This window comes from Microchirus variegatus, assembly GCF_963457635.1.
Source record: "Microchirus variegatus genome assembly, chromosome: 18".
Classification (NCBI taxonomy): Eukaryota; Metazoa; Chordata; class Actinopteri; order Pleuronectiformes; family Soleidae; genus Microchirus; species Microchirus variegatus.
In genome coordinates this window covers 7197792-7213959 of record NC_139819.1, presented here as the reverse complement: position 1 = coordinate 7213959, position 16168 = coordinate 7197792, and the positions used below count along the sequence as shown (strand labels likewise).

The following is a 16168-nucleotide window of genomic DNA, read 5'->3' as shown; positions in this document are numbered from 1 at the left end:
TCAGATTTACAAAAAAAAAAAAAAAAGATATACCCCTGGATTAAGATGTCATATTTCATCAATTCAATCATATTTATTTACCTTTTAGTTTTAGTGGTAGTTTAGTGAATGTTATGCTTGATTAATTATGCTTTAATTAATTGCTTGACTCATATTTGGGGAATAAAAAGGTGAATTCATTTTGTTATTTGGCAAAAGAATAACAATAAAAATGTTTTTGAAAGATTTCTAATAGATCTCTCTAATGGACATATATATACATACATATATACATACATATATATGTATGTATATATGTGTGTGTGTATATGTATACGTGTATATATGTGCGTGTGTATATGTATATTTGTATATATGTATGTATATATTGTACGTGTTTACATACATGTATGTATGTATGTTTATATATACGTATATATATATATACATATGTGTATATATGTGTATGTATATATATATATATATATATATGTGTACTTTTGTGTTCTGTCCTGTTCATCTCATCTCAGACTTAATTATGACTGTAGATGCCCCCCCCCCCCCTTCCCCAGAGACAGTACAAGTGGATCACAGCCCCCTCCAGTGGCAGATGACTGCCTAACACCACGAGTGACCGCTCTGCTGTGCATGTCAGGCACATTATATATGCGTGCGTGCCCTCATCAAAGCATATTCTTTAACGCACACAGTCGAGTTCATGCTTTCTGAACTCGTTCTGATGCGACAACAACAAGGGGGGAAAAAAATAATAAGAGAAAATTAAAAAAAAAATCCTTGAGCAAATGACTGGGGCTGTTTGGAGCCTAAAAGCCTGTTATCTGCCTCTCAACTTTAAGGGTGGATTAAAAGAAGCATCCCTCCACTTTTCTGTCATCATCTTAATAGCTGCAGACAAATCCCCTCCCACGAGCTATAGAGGACGCGATTATGTGAGAGCGCTGCTTAAAGTGTGAGACGACTCGGGGAAAAGTTGCACAGGCGCTTTCTTTTTAAATGTGTAAAGCTTGTTCGCTTTGTCACTTTGAAGTCGGAGTGCATTTCTTCTTCTTCTTTTGCCCCGTTTCACCCCTCTCTTCTGTGCTGTTATCACCTTCCTCATGTTTCTCGCCTCCTCTCCTCTCCTGATTTACTTGCCCTCGTTGTTTCCTCTCATCTTCCTTATCCTCTTTTCATATGCTTCTTATACTCTCGTTTATCGTCGCCATTAACTCCCCCTCTGCCCTGTTCTTTTCCCCTTCATTTTCTATCCGTTTGTGTGCCTCCTTTTCTACGTTCTGTATTACTTTCTTATCTCACCTCCCCTCTACTCTTAAGTTGTCGCCCTCTAATCGTTTCCTCATTTCCTCCGTTTGCTCATCAGTTAAATGTTTTTTTTTCTTCTTCTGTTATAAAACGTGACAGGTCTGCCATTGTCCTCAATGAAACGTGATTAAAGTCTCAGCTGTGCTGTAAAAAAAAAAAAAGAGAAAGAAAGATGGAGGAGCTGTTGTAAAAATAATTAACAGCCGTGTTTAAATTTAAAAGTTGCTCGCCTTCTGATGTTTTATGAAAGGTGCCTCTCTCACTCTTCGTCTGTCTAGACAAATTAGCATATTTCACAAGCTGGAGGGCTAGTTTCATTTCAAATTAGAATTTGTCCTTTGAGTCTGACAGGTGATTTGAGGTAAAAGAGTAAAAAAAGTTGTGAATGACATTCATCCGCTGCTCTTATTGTTCCTCTTAAAAAATGCCCTCTTCAGTCAATCATGTGATACTAATATTGAGCTTCTGTGTTTCTCTTTCTTTATTCTGTTACTGATCCTCCTCCAGCTGCTCCGAGCACGGACGACGTGGCGCTCTACGTGGGCATCGTCATCGCCGTCATCATGTGCCTGGTCATCTCGGTCATCGTGGCCCTCTTCGTCTACCGCAAGACGCACCGCGACTTCGACTCGGTCATCATCGACACGTCGGCGCTCAACGGGGGCTTCCAGTCCGTCAACATCAAAACGGCCCGATCGGGTAAGAGATGCAGCATTTTAGAGTCAAAAAAACACAAACTTGACAAAGTCAAAAAACACACGGTTCAGCCGTACACAACATTAAAAGCAGTCACCCCGCTTTATTGTTGTGGTTGTTCAGTGTACATGAAGTACACGGAGTACACGAGTGCAGCAAGGTGAGAAACAAAAAACCGCTGCAGGGCTTTTCTGGCTGTTACTCTTTGAATATTCATCGCCCTTGATTCTCCTGTGATAGTCGTATGGCGCCGAGAGTAAACGGGTGATTTGTTGTTGAGGCCACAACAAGGAGGTTGTTGTGCGGTGACCGTTTTATCCACCGTACACCTGTGCTGCTCTACACCTTTGAATATTCACATTGTGGTGCATGTTATTAGCTTGCTTTTTTCTTGCTTGCGTGATGTTTTATCGTGGAATATGTGCAGTGTAGATGTTTCAGTCTGATTAGCCATAGATGATCCATGGAGGACGTGCAGGAAGGTGTGTTGTAACGCGCTACATTTACCCCGTAGTAACTTTTTGGATAAATTGTAATTTTAGGAGTAGTTTTAGTGCAACATTCTTTTACTTGAGTATAAGAAAGAACAGTACTTTTATGCGTTTCATATTTTTTGTATTATTACATGCACAATCTATTTCTCTCCCTGAGCGACGTCTTCAGCCAACATTTCTATAACCTGACTATTTTAACCAATAACTAGAAAAGCACTCGGAGAGCGTAGACCTCCACCAAGGCTCAGTGCCTACAAAATACACCCTGCCGTTGCGCAGTGTCTACGGATCACGCCCAAATTTTAATCACTTGTTCCTGGTCCCGTTGCGGACATTTCCTGTCATCCAAATCTGTACGTGACTTTTTGCGTTATGTTGCTAACAGACAAACACACTCCGGCGAAAACAGATACGTACAACCTGGCGGAGGTCAAAAACATAACGTTGGCTATGGCTGACAGAGTCTTGCAAATCAAATGCAGTCAGTTGAGTCACTCCGTGCCGCGGCACCAGCTGCTAGCCACTAGGTTATTAGCCGCTCAACTGTTAGCCGCAGATTTCAGCTCCACGTGGACTGTTTACCGTGTCCGACACCTAGGCTCCTGTCTCCGGGTTTCCGCTATCAGTGAGCGGCTAACCAATACATTTACTTGGTCACCATGCCGATGTATCCGAATTGGATAATCCTCATTTTCTTCCCACCTCTGGTTTATGTAGCCCTGAAAGTTAAAATTCATCAAACGAACCATTTTTTTTTGTTGCTTCCACATCCTGCATTGAGCAAAAAGTGTTGACCTTGAAGCGTTGCCTCCATTCACAGCGCTTTCCTCTCTGCACACAAGGTGACTGTGGTCAATGGAGCCGCTCTCTGCACTCTTATAAAACCACACGACGACTGCATGTCAGAGTTAGTCCTCTTAGGAGTCTTGTAAATGACATGGCGCTGTCCTGGGACTCTCCTGTTTCCTGGTTGATGCTGTGTGTTTTGTGCACATTTACTGTAGAACAGAGATTATTGTGGAAATGTTGAGAAATTTTGACTGTTATTTTTATACTGTACATGTGTGGAGAATAAATACTAATGTTTTTTTATATATATATATATATTTATTGTACTTGCATTCAGACATTGTTTAATTGTTTTTCTGTTCCTGTGTTCAAAGCCATTTGCTTGATTGCAGCTCATATGGATGCATGTATCATTAGATTAATGCCTCTGCCCCTCACTGACAGTCTGCTGCTTTGGATTAATCTCTGCCTTCCAGAGACTGCTCTCTTCCATCAGCACGTCTCCCCCCCCCCCCCTCTCTCTGTCACTCTCCTTCTCTTTCCACACTCGTTCTTTCTCTACCTTCCCATCTCCACATTCAGGTTAATCACATTTCCTGTTTATCAGCGACCCTTCCCTCTTCATCGCCCCGTCTCCGTGTCTCTGTCTTTTCCATCGCCTCTCATCACGGTGACTCCCGCTGCAGCTCGCCCTCGCTGTTTGTCTTCCTGTTTAAGTGGAGCCGTGTTTCACTCTCCGCCGTCTGCTGCGTCGTCTCCAAAGTGGATAAGACTGGAAGCGTCCAGACACACATTAGTGCGCACTCACTCTCTCGCGCACGTGCATTTGATCTCTTTCTGGAAATGGCAGGAATAGGCAGAGAGTTGGTATGAATCAGGTATAACATAATCTTAAAAAACGTACAGATCTTAAAAATTTATTGACATAAGCACATGGAGGACTTTGAATCAGAAGTTAACCCTTCAACACTGAGCGTAACGTTTGTGCTATTGGACAATTTTTGTGCTGCTTCTGAAAAGCTGTGAAGTCGCACATCGTGTGGTTATTACGGTAATTTCACTCACGCTGTTGCAGGAAGCCGGCGAATCAGCGTCTTTGTCACCAGAGAGGAGAGAGTGGGAAAAACTGCGTTTTCTTCATTTTTAAATTGTTAAAACACTATTTTAACACGCAGGAAACTGTAAATAACTACCAGATATTCAAAGTAATTCTGGGAACATTAACTCACAGGACATTTTCTGGTTAAAATAAAGGGTTAAAGATGGCCTTAAATAAAAAGTGCTCACACTCTTGTTCTATGTGGTCAGCTGTGGGAGGACGTTTATTATTTACATCGCGGTACAGAGTTTAAAAACAGTGCAGGGATGGAGACATTGCAATGTAAACGTTGTTAACAGTTGTGTCGTCGTACTGTATGTGTGGAGGTTTTATCAGTGAAGCATTAGGATGCCTGTCGCTCTGTGTCGAGGGACCATCTCAGATTACTATTAATGAAGAATTATGTCCCTGTAATCCCCCCCCCCCCTCTCTTTTGTCCCCCTCTCGAGTTCCCTGACTTTCTATCGCTCTCTCACACATGCACAGACTTTTCCCCTCTCTCCCCAGCTTTTCATTAGTTGTTAATTAAATTTCAGCAGGGATGATTTGGCAGGAATACCCGCTGGCTTTAAGGGTAAACAGCCTGGTGATAGAGAGCAAGAGTATGTGGCAAAGGTGTGTGTGTGTGTGTGTGCGAGTGTGTGTGTGTGGTGGTGGGAGTGATAATGAAGGGTTTTCAAATTAAAATGGATGGGCTCTCGAAGGGAACAACAGGATCCAAGGCTCTGTGACCAAATATAAATAAATTATTCAACAAAACAGACTAGAATTAGGAATCCAGTCCCAATTAAATCCTGACTATTTGTTGGTTCTCTGACCTTTAGGAAAAGTTTTGTCAATCCTGATGCCGCTGTGGCAAGATGTGCTCGATGCCGTTGTTGTGTGGAGTTTCACTTTGTGTCCCCAAGTGCGAGTAATTGTTTTTTAATAATGTCAAATTTGTTTGTAATGTCAAATGTTTTTTTTTGTTTTTTTTATGCTTGTTACAATCAGTGGCACTTTGCTGTTATACATGAAAGGAAATGAGGCAAACGCTCACTGGCAGACAGAACAAAGTGAAGTCAATATATTGTTATTAAAGCATTAAAAATAATGCCGTCGCAAATTGTTTTTAGTTACTTGTTTACAGAAATGCGGCAGTTAATTATAATTTTCTGCCCAAGATTAATGTTTATTCTCAGAAAGAACTCAATAAATCCACCACCAGTGTTTATTCAGCATGGTATGGAGTTTTATACCTCAGATGATTATACAGAAATCACTCACTCATTGTCTTTATTCTCCACATGAGGGTCACAGGGGTCGGGGTCAGGTTCACCCTGGGCAGGTCTCCAGAACTCAAGAATACAATAATATTCAGAGCAACACAAATGGTACAAAATAGACACAACATAACATACAACCACAATGTTCAAATAAAGATGTGTTATCTAATAATATTTTAAATAAAACAATAAATAAGGTTTTTAAAATAAAATAAATATCCGTTGAACTAAAACAATAATAAATAAATTATTTGGGAAATTAAATGCATCACCCTTTAACTAAAAACAAAAACAAAAAAAATAAAAATTAGGATTATCCATAACGGAGTAAAGCAGTGAAGGACGCATCCAACATGGCGGCCACGCCAAGTAATGACGTCACGACGCCCAAGCACGGTAACCAAGTAAAAGTATTGGTTAGCAGCTCAGCTGGAACAACTGAGAGCGGAAACCCGGCGTCCGGAGTGTACAACAGAAACCCGGAGACCAGAGCCTCGTTGTCGGAAACCGTAAATAACGAGCCGCTGGTGTGTTTTAAGTCCACTTGGAGTCGAAATTTGCGGCTAACTGCGCAGCGGCTATCAGCTGGTGGTGCCGGAGTCACATGACACATGTAATAAAAACAAAAAAAACAAAAAAACATATATAGATATATACATATATATAAATATATATAAAGTAACGACCGTGAACAAATATATATTATCATTATTTAATTAATTTCAGGTGTAGTTTTATTGCAATACACTTTTACTTTTATAAATGCAGCCAAAGTCACATGACGAGTGTTGTCATGTGACACCGTGGCGCGGTACCAGCTGTTAGCTGCGCAACTGTTAGCTGCGCAGCTGTTGTTCAGCTCAGTCGCAGATTTCGTTACCAAGTTGACTTAAAACACACCAGCGGCTCGTTGTTTAGTTACCGTGTCCGACACCGAGGCTCTTGTCTCCGGGCTTCTCGTCGCCTGTTTCCGGGTCTCCGGACGCCGGCTTTCAGCTATCAGTTGTTTCAGCGGCTAACCGCTAACCTAACCCTTTTACTTGGTTACCGTGACGATGTATCCGAATTCGATAGTCCTAATTTAGTATACTTTTAGTTAAAGGGTGATGCATTCAATTTCACAGACAATTATTTATGTATTATTGTTTCAGTTCAACTATTATTTATTTTATTTTAAAGACCATTTGTGTTGCTCTGAATATTTCAAAAATAAATCCGGAGAAACTAGGTACTTGTACCCTTGAGTACTTGAGTAGTTTTTTCACTGCATACTTTTTTTTTTACTCTTACTCAAGTAATTATTTTCATGTGTACTTTTACTTCTACTTGAGTAAATATTATCTTAAATTAACAGTACTTTTACTTTAGTACCTTTTTGGCTCCTGTACCCACCTCTGCAGGCTGTTCAGTATGATTGGATAGTGTTTTTACAATGAATGAAAGAATTGCTTACAAGTGCTAGCCACTGATTTTAGTACAGACTGTGTCCCATACACAAATCACTACCAGAATATTGCATGTACATACATTTGCATGCTGCACTGATTAGCTATTAGCATTTTGCTTCCCCCCCCTGGCTCACGCTCACCTTTGCATGATGAGCACAGAAAGGAATATCAATTGTTACTTCCTTCCCATTGACATCGCTGCACTATATGTCACCTGTTTGTGTTTATGTACATATGAGCGACTAAAGATATGCAAAGACGTGTGTGGGAGATTTTTCTTTTGCTTTTTTGTGTGTATTGGGCGAGTTTGGTGTTCACTTGCATTAAATGCGTGCACCGTCTGCAGTGCAAAACATCAACTGTGGCATCTCTTCTCATTCATTCATTCGTTCATTCATATTTTAACTCTAACTTTAAAATCACACATTAAAGCTGATTTGGTGGCTTTAACTTGCCAGGTCGTTGAGAAACGAGGAATTTTCTTCAGTCAGTAGAATATGACACGTTTAGGGCATGACAATATTTAATCTAAAATGGTAATTTCACACACTTATGCTCAAATATTGTGCCTCCTGCCAAATGAAAAAGTGCTTAAAAGTGCTGTTTTTAATAATAATAATGATAAAACCTACAGTACACACTGAATAAAAGGAATATTTCCAAGTTGCAAAATGTAGGTCAGTCCAAACATTTTGTAATCTTCATTTTTAAACACGTCACGTTGTTTGCTCCTGTATGTTTTGACTCGATAACAGACAGTGATGTAATTAACCTGTCACTGTGTGGGTGAAGTCTGTGTTGTTAAGAACACTTTAATGTGCGTTTATCTTGACATGGTGACATGCTGTTGCTGTTATGATGCATATATTTTAATCGATTAACTGTTAAATTCTGCTTCATGCTTTTCCCTCTGCCTCTCTTTGTCTCTGTGCTGGACCCATGACCAGCTCTTGGTCCAGGTCTTGCCCCGGTGTACCACAATATATCATAATCAGCCACATTAACTGATCAGCAGCACTTCTTGCCCTTGTCTCACTCACCTTATCGCTGCTCACTAATCACGCTACTGTGTCCTACACCAAGTTCTGCTTAGTCTTCATTTCCCTTCTCAGTTTCACATATTTTTTTTTTTACTGCCCTCGAGCCACAATGATGTGTTTATATAGAAACAGCAGTTTTTTTTTAAATTGCATTTTAACCTTCCCTTTCCGTTTTATCCCTTCAGCTGATCTACTGACGGTGCCTCCCGACTTGACGAATGCAGCCGCCATGTATCGCGGTCCGGTCTATGCCCTCCACGATGTTTCGGATAAAATCCCGATGACCAACTCCCCTCTCCTAGACCCTCTTCCCAACTTGAAGATTAAAGTCTACAACTCCTCGGGTCTGGTCACGCCACAGGACGACCTCGGAGGAGACTTCACATCCAAACTATCCCCCAAGGTAAAGGAACGACACTGACGCCATTGTTTTTCATCCAATTCTACTCGAACAGGCATGTTCAAAGTCAGATTTTGTGCAAGTTTTGGTTTTAGAATATACTAAAACCATACTAGTTATGGCCCAGGAGGGACTGGGACAGGAAATCAGCATTAGCTCAGCTGCTAAGGAATTACATTTTGTACATAAATCCCACCTGTGTCCTGCATTCATCTGCTATTATGTTATTTGACTGCAGATGTGACTCCAGTGTTATTTATTACAAAACTAAAATACAAAGCATTTGTATGTAACTTTTACCCCAGAAACCTTCACATTATCAAATCTGGCCCTCGTTAAAAACAAAGTTTGGACACCCCTGTACTAGACAGTATTGTGTATGAGCACATGAGGATTTTGTAAAGTAAGTAATATAACACTAGTGATGTGTTCACAGTGACATAAAAACAAATCAAACATGAGTACATGCAGCTCAGTGCCCCAGTTTCCTCCCTCTGCTCCGGCAAATAATGATCTCTTTTGTATTATTATGTATTATCATTATTTTTACAAACAAAACTGCACTGTCAAAGCTCAATTTTTGTTTTTGTGCTTGTCAGGTGGCTGCGATATGTGTATTAAATGTTGTGTCCTTATTTCACATCACACCGTGAACATGTCGATGAAGAAATGCAAAGTAGGTCATATTGTAAGGTGGTTATACACAGGTCTATTGTAAACCCGCCCCCACCCCTCCTCACACAGACTGCCAGCTCAGCCCTTCGGCTTTGCTCCCAGGCGGATGCAGATCTTTCATTTTGCCTTTTTTTTTTTTTTGAGGTCATGGTTAACAAGGAAAAACATACAGAAACAATGCATCGTTGATGAATCCATGTTGAAAATAGAGCGTTAATGCAGCGCCCTCACCCTCACCATACTGTATCTGTGTCTGTCTGGCAAGAATAAAAGTAGAATTACGTGCATCAGCAGAAGTTGGCCTTTCACAGAACTTCCCCCGAACCTCCTTGAACTTTTCATCATAGTTTGTCTTTAATAGTATTTGTCTGTGCTTGACATCAGCCCTTTCAGAGTCACGCCATCCTTCAGACTGAACCACATTGATTTTCTGTTTGTTCACATACATATACTGTATATATATATATATATATATATATATATATATTATCCTCATCGTTCAGCCATCGTTCAGCCATCACATAGCATAAGTGCGGCTTGTTTTTATGCACACGTACACTTTTGGACAGCAATTTTTGAAATTCAGGAAATGATCAATTTTCCCTGATGCACTTTGACAGTGAGCTGACTTTTTTCTAAAAAGCAAAAAGTATCTCGGAATGACTTGAAATTTACCATCATAATAGTCTGCATCGCCCTGAACAAGGATCCCTTGAAAATATTTGCAAACCTTTTAAGGAATAATTTAAATGAATTTTTGAAATTCAGGAAATTATCAATTTTCCATGATGCACTTTGACATTGAGCTGACTTTCTTCAAAAAAACATTAGGCACATTTGCGTTGTGCCTAATGAGGTTGCACAGTCTTTGTATATTTTAGCCTTTACGTTCTTTATCATGCATTACCATAACTGAAAAATCTATAGGAATACATACTTCCTATGGGCACTGCACTAGTGTAGACAATTGTTATTAAAAAGACTTAAAAGACCTGTGATTCTTTTGTTCTCGTCCTCACTGATATGTTTTTTTTATTATGCATAGGTAACTCAGTCTCTGCTGGATAACAGTGACACCATGAACTTCCGCAACCAGAGCTTAGCGCGCACGCGGGACCCTTCCTGCACGGCACACGGATCCTTCAACAACCAGGGAGGACACCTTATTGTACCAAACTCAGGTAAACATCTCTACAGATGACTTAAATATGGTTGATGTTAAAGCTATAAATGTTTCTTACGTACTGTTGTGTAATAAATCTTCATGATTGCATTTTGCATCCATGAACATTGAATTTAACAAATGTAATACTCTAATTATTTATTTGTGTCACATTAATTGCCAACTATGGTAAGAGCAGTGCATTAAAAAAAGTATATAGACCTTGAGTTAGAATTGCTTCCCTGATTCATCTACAGTAAACACCCCATAATTAAAAACAAAGGAGAAACTGAAATGTCACATTTGGAGAATTTTCACACTATCGTCAGTAATAAAGCCACTTTGGCAGCTATTACTGCATCACAGTGGGTTTGACATATTAAGCTTTTGAACACCTGGACTTGTGTATTTTCTGCAGATCCTGCAAAGCTTTGTCAGGTTGAATGGGGACCATTGTTTTATAGTCATTTTCAGTTTACTCCGGAGAGGTTTATTTTTCACAACTCTCGCCTGAGCCACTCAAGGACATTCACGGAGTTGTCAAGAGTTGTGTGAACGGAAAAAGAAAAACGCCTGCATCACTTCTGCTTTGTGCTTTCAGGTTTTATTAAGGCTTTATTTAGGATATCTCTCTTCATTTAGCTTTCCTCCTCAGTACTGGCAAGCCTCTCTCAAGTTCTCTGCAGCTGAAAAACACCCACACAGCATGATGCTGCCACCGCCGTGCATGACATCATTAGGCAGATTAGGAGGGGTGCCTGATTTCCCCGCAGTTGTTGATACGTAAAATTGAGGCCAAACTGTTCAATGTATTTCAATGAGAGGCTTTTGTCACAAAGCCCAAAATGGCAGCAGCTAATGGCCGCCATTCTGGGAAGGTGATCTCTGGCAATCTTTGGAACTCCAGGTTTTTGGCCTCGGTACCACCGCTAGGGAAAGTCTTGGCTGTTCCGAACATGTTTCAATGAAGAATTCTCATGGTTTTCTGTTTTCTTTTGAATCGTTCCATAACCGTTAACCCTTGACCTGACCCCGAGCTCCACTGGCAGCTGCTTAAACGCATCACATGTTCTTCCTCCTCTGATATACATCGTCAGCTGCAGGACCTTGGTCTCTCCAAAAATGCACTTTTCAACGTACCGCACTCAATGAGCTGTTCTCTAGCAATCTCCAACAGCTAACACAGTCCAAAAACATGCAATATGGGGATTAGGTAAATTGGACACTCTAAATGGAATGGTTGTTTGTCTCTATGTGTGTCCCTGCGAGAGTGTGACCCCGCCTTTCGCTCTATGTCAGCCAATATTGGCACCGCGAACCCTCATGTGGAGGATAAAGCGGCCGAAGATTAATCAATAACAATAACTTTTGGTGTAATTCATCAACCATTATGGTAGCACACTTTTTACAAACACACTTTAACAATAATTATTCCATTATTAATCGTCACGTTAAAGTGACAATCGGTCCCGCGTTCAATAATTCAGTCGTGTGCACGCTCGGATGAATTAGTGCTGTAATGAGAAAGTCATTCTTTTTCCCTTCCTGATCCCCCTGTTGTCCCTGCAGGTGTTAGCTTGTTGGTGCCAGCGGGTGCAGTTCCTCATGGCAGGGTGTATGAGATGTATGTGACTGTGCACAGGAAGGACAGCTTGAGGTAAGTTTTTTGTCTCTCTACTTCTTCATCTCTGTTTGTTTTTGGTGGTTTTTCTTTTGTCTGTGCTTCTCTTTATTTTTCCTTAATTTGGACAGCAGCTTATCCGGCCTGTTTGTGTGGTTTCACGGGGGAGGCTTTCGCAGTATGACATGAGCTTAGGATGCACAGAAAGGGGATAAGTAATTGTTTTTGTAGTCGACAGTTTATCCATCCATATCTTCTGAGTTAGAATGCACAGCTTAAATGGACTATTTTACACATCCATTATCACCCTGTTGACGTTACAATCTGCACAATAATCCACACAGCTAATCTGTGTTTTCCAGACATATCATACTCGGTGCTATTATTGTAATGTATAGCTCACAACACTCATTACTTCAAGAAAAATTGACGTCATTAGATGTCTCTGACCTTCATTTTATAGCTCCACAGAACCAACACTGAGCTCTGGAAAGGCATATTATGCCACCATGAGATCACCGTTTCCACAGTAACTAGCAGATTGAGGACTATTTTGGGGGATTATTGAATCCTTCCCTATAATCTTTGATTTGCAAAACCCTGTGCATGATTGAGGCAAAGCTTTATTTATGACAGGTTTAAGGTTTTTGTGTCGTCTACTCAGAAATTAATATTAATGTACGTTTCTCTGTTTTTTTTGCACAGACAAATGACATTGGATAATGAAAGATATCATTTTAGCTCAATTGTCTTCCTCTCTCTACGCCCTTTGACACAACTTTAATTGGAAAAAAAAATAGGTTTTGTTAAATCTAACTTGGAGCGATGCAGATCATTTGGGTTTTATTTATTTATTTGTTGGCCACTGGTCTCAGCCCAGTAAAATGCATGTGAAGCAATTCTGTTTGTGAAAATTCTATATTTTCTTTAAACCTGTAGCTATCAGCAGATTTCGTAGGGGGGGGTGGGGCGACTGCGATAACTTTCTTTTTCAGCGTATCATCCAGTGCTGCAAGGACGCCGCTTCTCAAACTTCCGCGTTGCTTTTAAATCTCCTCTCAATTGGGTCGTCACCAGAAAACCCTAATTGCGTCACTGTATTGATTGACAGCGCTAATGTTCTTAAACAGCAGCGCCGAGCAAATAAAAGAAAAGCGCCCGCGTGGCTGAGAACATCCTTTTATCAATTTGGCTTAAAGTCTTAAATGCATTCGGAAGAGTTTCGGCACACTCCACGGTCACGTCGTCGGGTCGGTGCGTCCATATATTCTACCCCCATGGATCCGCGGCACTCGATAAGAATTAGCAACCCCGCAGTCATATGTCTTCAGTGTCCTCTGTCTTCCTCTTTAGTCGATGCATGGCTAGAAAAATTACACGGCCACATTGACCTAAATCAACAGCCAGAAGAGTGCGGTTTAAGCTTATTAGGGTCTAAGTCGTAGGTGTCAGTTTTCCCTGTGTGTGTGTGTGTGTGTACAACTTAACAGATCAATTTCACACACGTGATAAAAGATATATAACGCTACAAATCAATAACACTGTTATTCCTTATAGGCCGAACCCCCCCCCCGACCCATGCATCGAGTGAGTCAATGGGTGCAGTTTGAGTCATATTGTTTTTATCTGTTAGCTCCTTATACCCATGCGGACGCTTCATAAGTCAATAATGAGCTCCAGCAGTAGAATCAATAACACCGCTAAGGGTTAGTGCCCCCTTGACACAAGGTGGGCTGGAAAAAAACATTTTTTTATTTTTTTTCTTTGCTCATGTCCTCTCACTGCATGTACGGTAGTGACTCTTTGAGTCAATGCAACACCAAAGAAAATAATGGACAATAGATTACACAGGAGAACACAAGCAGCCGTGTGTCTAAGGATGCGGTTTTGACTTTTTTCATTTTTACTCATGGAAGTCAGGCCGACGATATTGATGGACTTATGTGAATAATCTCGCACTTAGTCACAGTCGATAGGCGTTCACTTCCGTGTTGCTTTAACTACAGGTTCCATTACAGCGGCTGTAAAACAAAAAGCAAATTTCTGCCCAGTCGTCATTTATTTTTCCTGCCCGTGAGCGGTGAACTCCTGACTTTATCTGAGGCCTATGTGAAGTCCCCCTGACTACACTGATAATCCTCTCGCTGAATCTGTGCTCTCTGCCCCGATCTGTTCTTTTCTGATCTTCCCACTCACCTGAAGCTACTGTCTTCCACTATCTGCTTCTACTTCTAAGAGGCTTTCCACGTGTGAATGTCATGGCAAAATAGCAAAGTGAATGTGATATCAATACAATATTATGTTCTGCAGCTGATTCCCCACACACTTTATTTCTAAAGAATCAGTTCTGTTGTATTTTACAGACCCCCAGTAGAGGACATACAGACTGTGGTGAGCCCAGTGGTGAGTTGTGGACCTCCAGGAGCCCTGCTGACCAGACCTGTGATCCTCACCATCCACCACTGTGCTGACGACGTCCAGGAAGACTGGTTCATTCAGCTGAAAAACCAACTGGCCATGGGAGAATGGGAGGTGAGTGTTTAGCTCAGTTTTTAAGTGAGAGTTTTTTGTATTCTGTGGGAATAATACACAACTCCTTATATGGACAGCCTGGGATTGTGTGTTTACAGGTCACATATTCAGGCTTTAAAATGTTGTGTTTTCATTCACATCATTCACATTTTATATTAAAAGTATTATTTAAATTGTATTTAAATATTTACTATATATATTTTTACCATATAATATATTTACTTTTTGTTTTTAAAGTAGCAATAATTGTGTGGAAGTCATGAAATAGACGTGTTTTCATTTTATTTTTGTTCACAAAAACGAGTTAAGCAAACTTTGAACTGTGACACTATTCCATTTTTTTTTCTTACAAATTTTGGGTACTTTTTGCTCAGTTGTATTTATGTCAGAGCTGTAACTAACGATTATCTTCATAATAAATTAATCTGTTGATTATTTTCACCATCATATTTCAGAAAACTGTTGATCAGTGTTTGTCAAACCTGGAAATGATGATGTTCTCAAATGTCTTGTTTTGTCCACAAACCAAAATGATTAATTTTTAATGAATTCTTTGTTATGTGGAGCAAAGAAACAAAGAATATATTAAGATTTGAGAGGCTAAAACAATCAGAAATCTAGTTTTAATCATGAAAAAAGCTTCAAACCCATTAATTGACTATCAAACTATATTAATAATAGATTAATTGAGTAATTGTTTCAGCTATAGTTTATATAGTTGAAATGATTGCCTCGGTTGTGCTGAAAAAAAGGATATAAGACGCTCTGTATTCTTATAGCCGCTGTATGTTCTGTACGTTTAAACATGTTAATGGTGGTGTTCTAAGGGTTAACAGCTGTCACATTGCGATACACACAGAAATGCTCACGCTAACATTAAAAGCAGTTTTCATTTTCTGCCCGGTCAGCGTGCTCAGTGTGACACAGCATGTGTTCGACACGCTCCAACATATTATCAACTCGAGCCTGAAGAAAAACCTGCGTTACACATGCAGTGAGGGAGAGACAGGAAGAGAAAGAGGAGAAACAAATTTGATAAACATAATGTGCCTACAGGCTCGTAGACAAATAGTGGAGGGGGGGGGGGGGGGGGGGGGGTTGAAGACTCCTATCAAAAGCAATTTGTTATGCTCCTGCCATCCTCTCATCCTTCTTCTTATGCTCCTATCCCTTCTTTCTCTCTCTCTCCTCCGATGTCTCACGACATGAAGCCTCCACCTCAGCAATCTGTTATTGTGTGTGTGTGTGTGTGTGTGTGTGTGTGTGTGTCCGCTTGTGTCCATTTCTGTAGGCTCGCGTGTGTGTTCTTGTGTGTGGGTGATAAGGCTGTCTTTGCAGCATCGCTGTGTCTACAAGGCCCCCGTATGCTGTCTTCTGTTGCTTATCACAGCTCAACACAATGCCTCTGCTCAATTAGCCACACATGAGTCTCTTTCTCTCTGTGAGAGACAGACGGGCGCAGAGTTCGTTATTGCCGACTGGCTAAAATGAAAAGTGGAATTCCATCAGGAAGTCGATTTGTTCTTTTTTTTTTTTCCCCTCACTGCAGTAGAACATCCATTTCCTATCAGGAAGTTGTTTTTTTCACCTCAAAACAGGGTGGAAGGTAATTGAATTCCCCTCACATAAGAGGGGGGGAGCAGCC

General features: G+C 40.5%; 1 protein-coding gene across 1 annotated transcript in view; it reads left to right on the top strand.

Moving 5' to 3' along the window:
- LOC310939865 (netrin receptor UNC5C-like) overlaps positions 1-16168 on the top strand; it is a gene marked incomplete at both ends in the record, with an annotated part of 201882 nt that overhangs the window by 152584 nt on the left and 33130 nt on the right. Inside the window, 5 exons of the mRNA XM_083904714.1 lie at positions 1810-2001; positions 8319-8536; positions 10254-10389; positions 11940-12027; positions 14355-14523. Coding sequence (XP_083760840.1) covers positions 1810-2001; positions 8319-8536; positions 10254-10389; positions 11940-12027; positions 14355-14523 — 803 coding nt within the window. The remainder of the gene's footprint in view (positions 1-1809; positions 2002-8318; positions 8537-10253; positions 10390-11939; positions 12028-14354; positions 14524-16168) is intronic.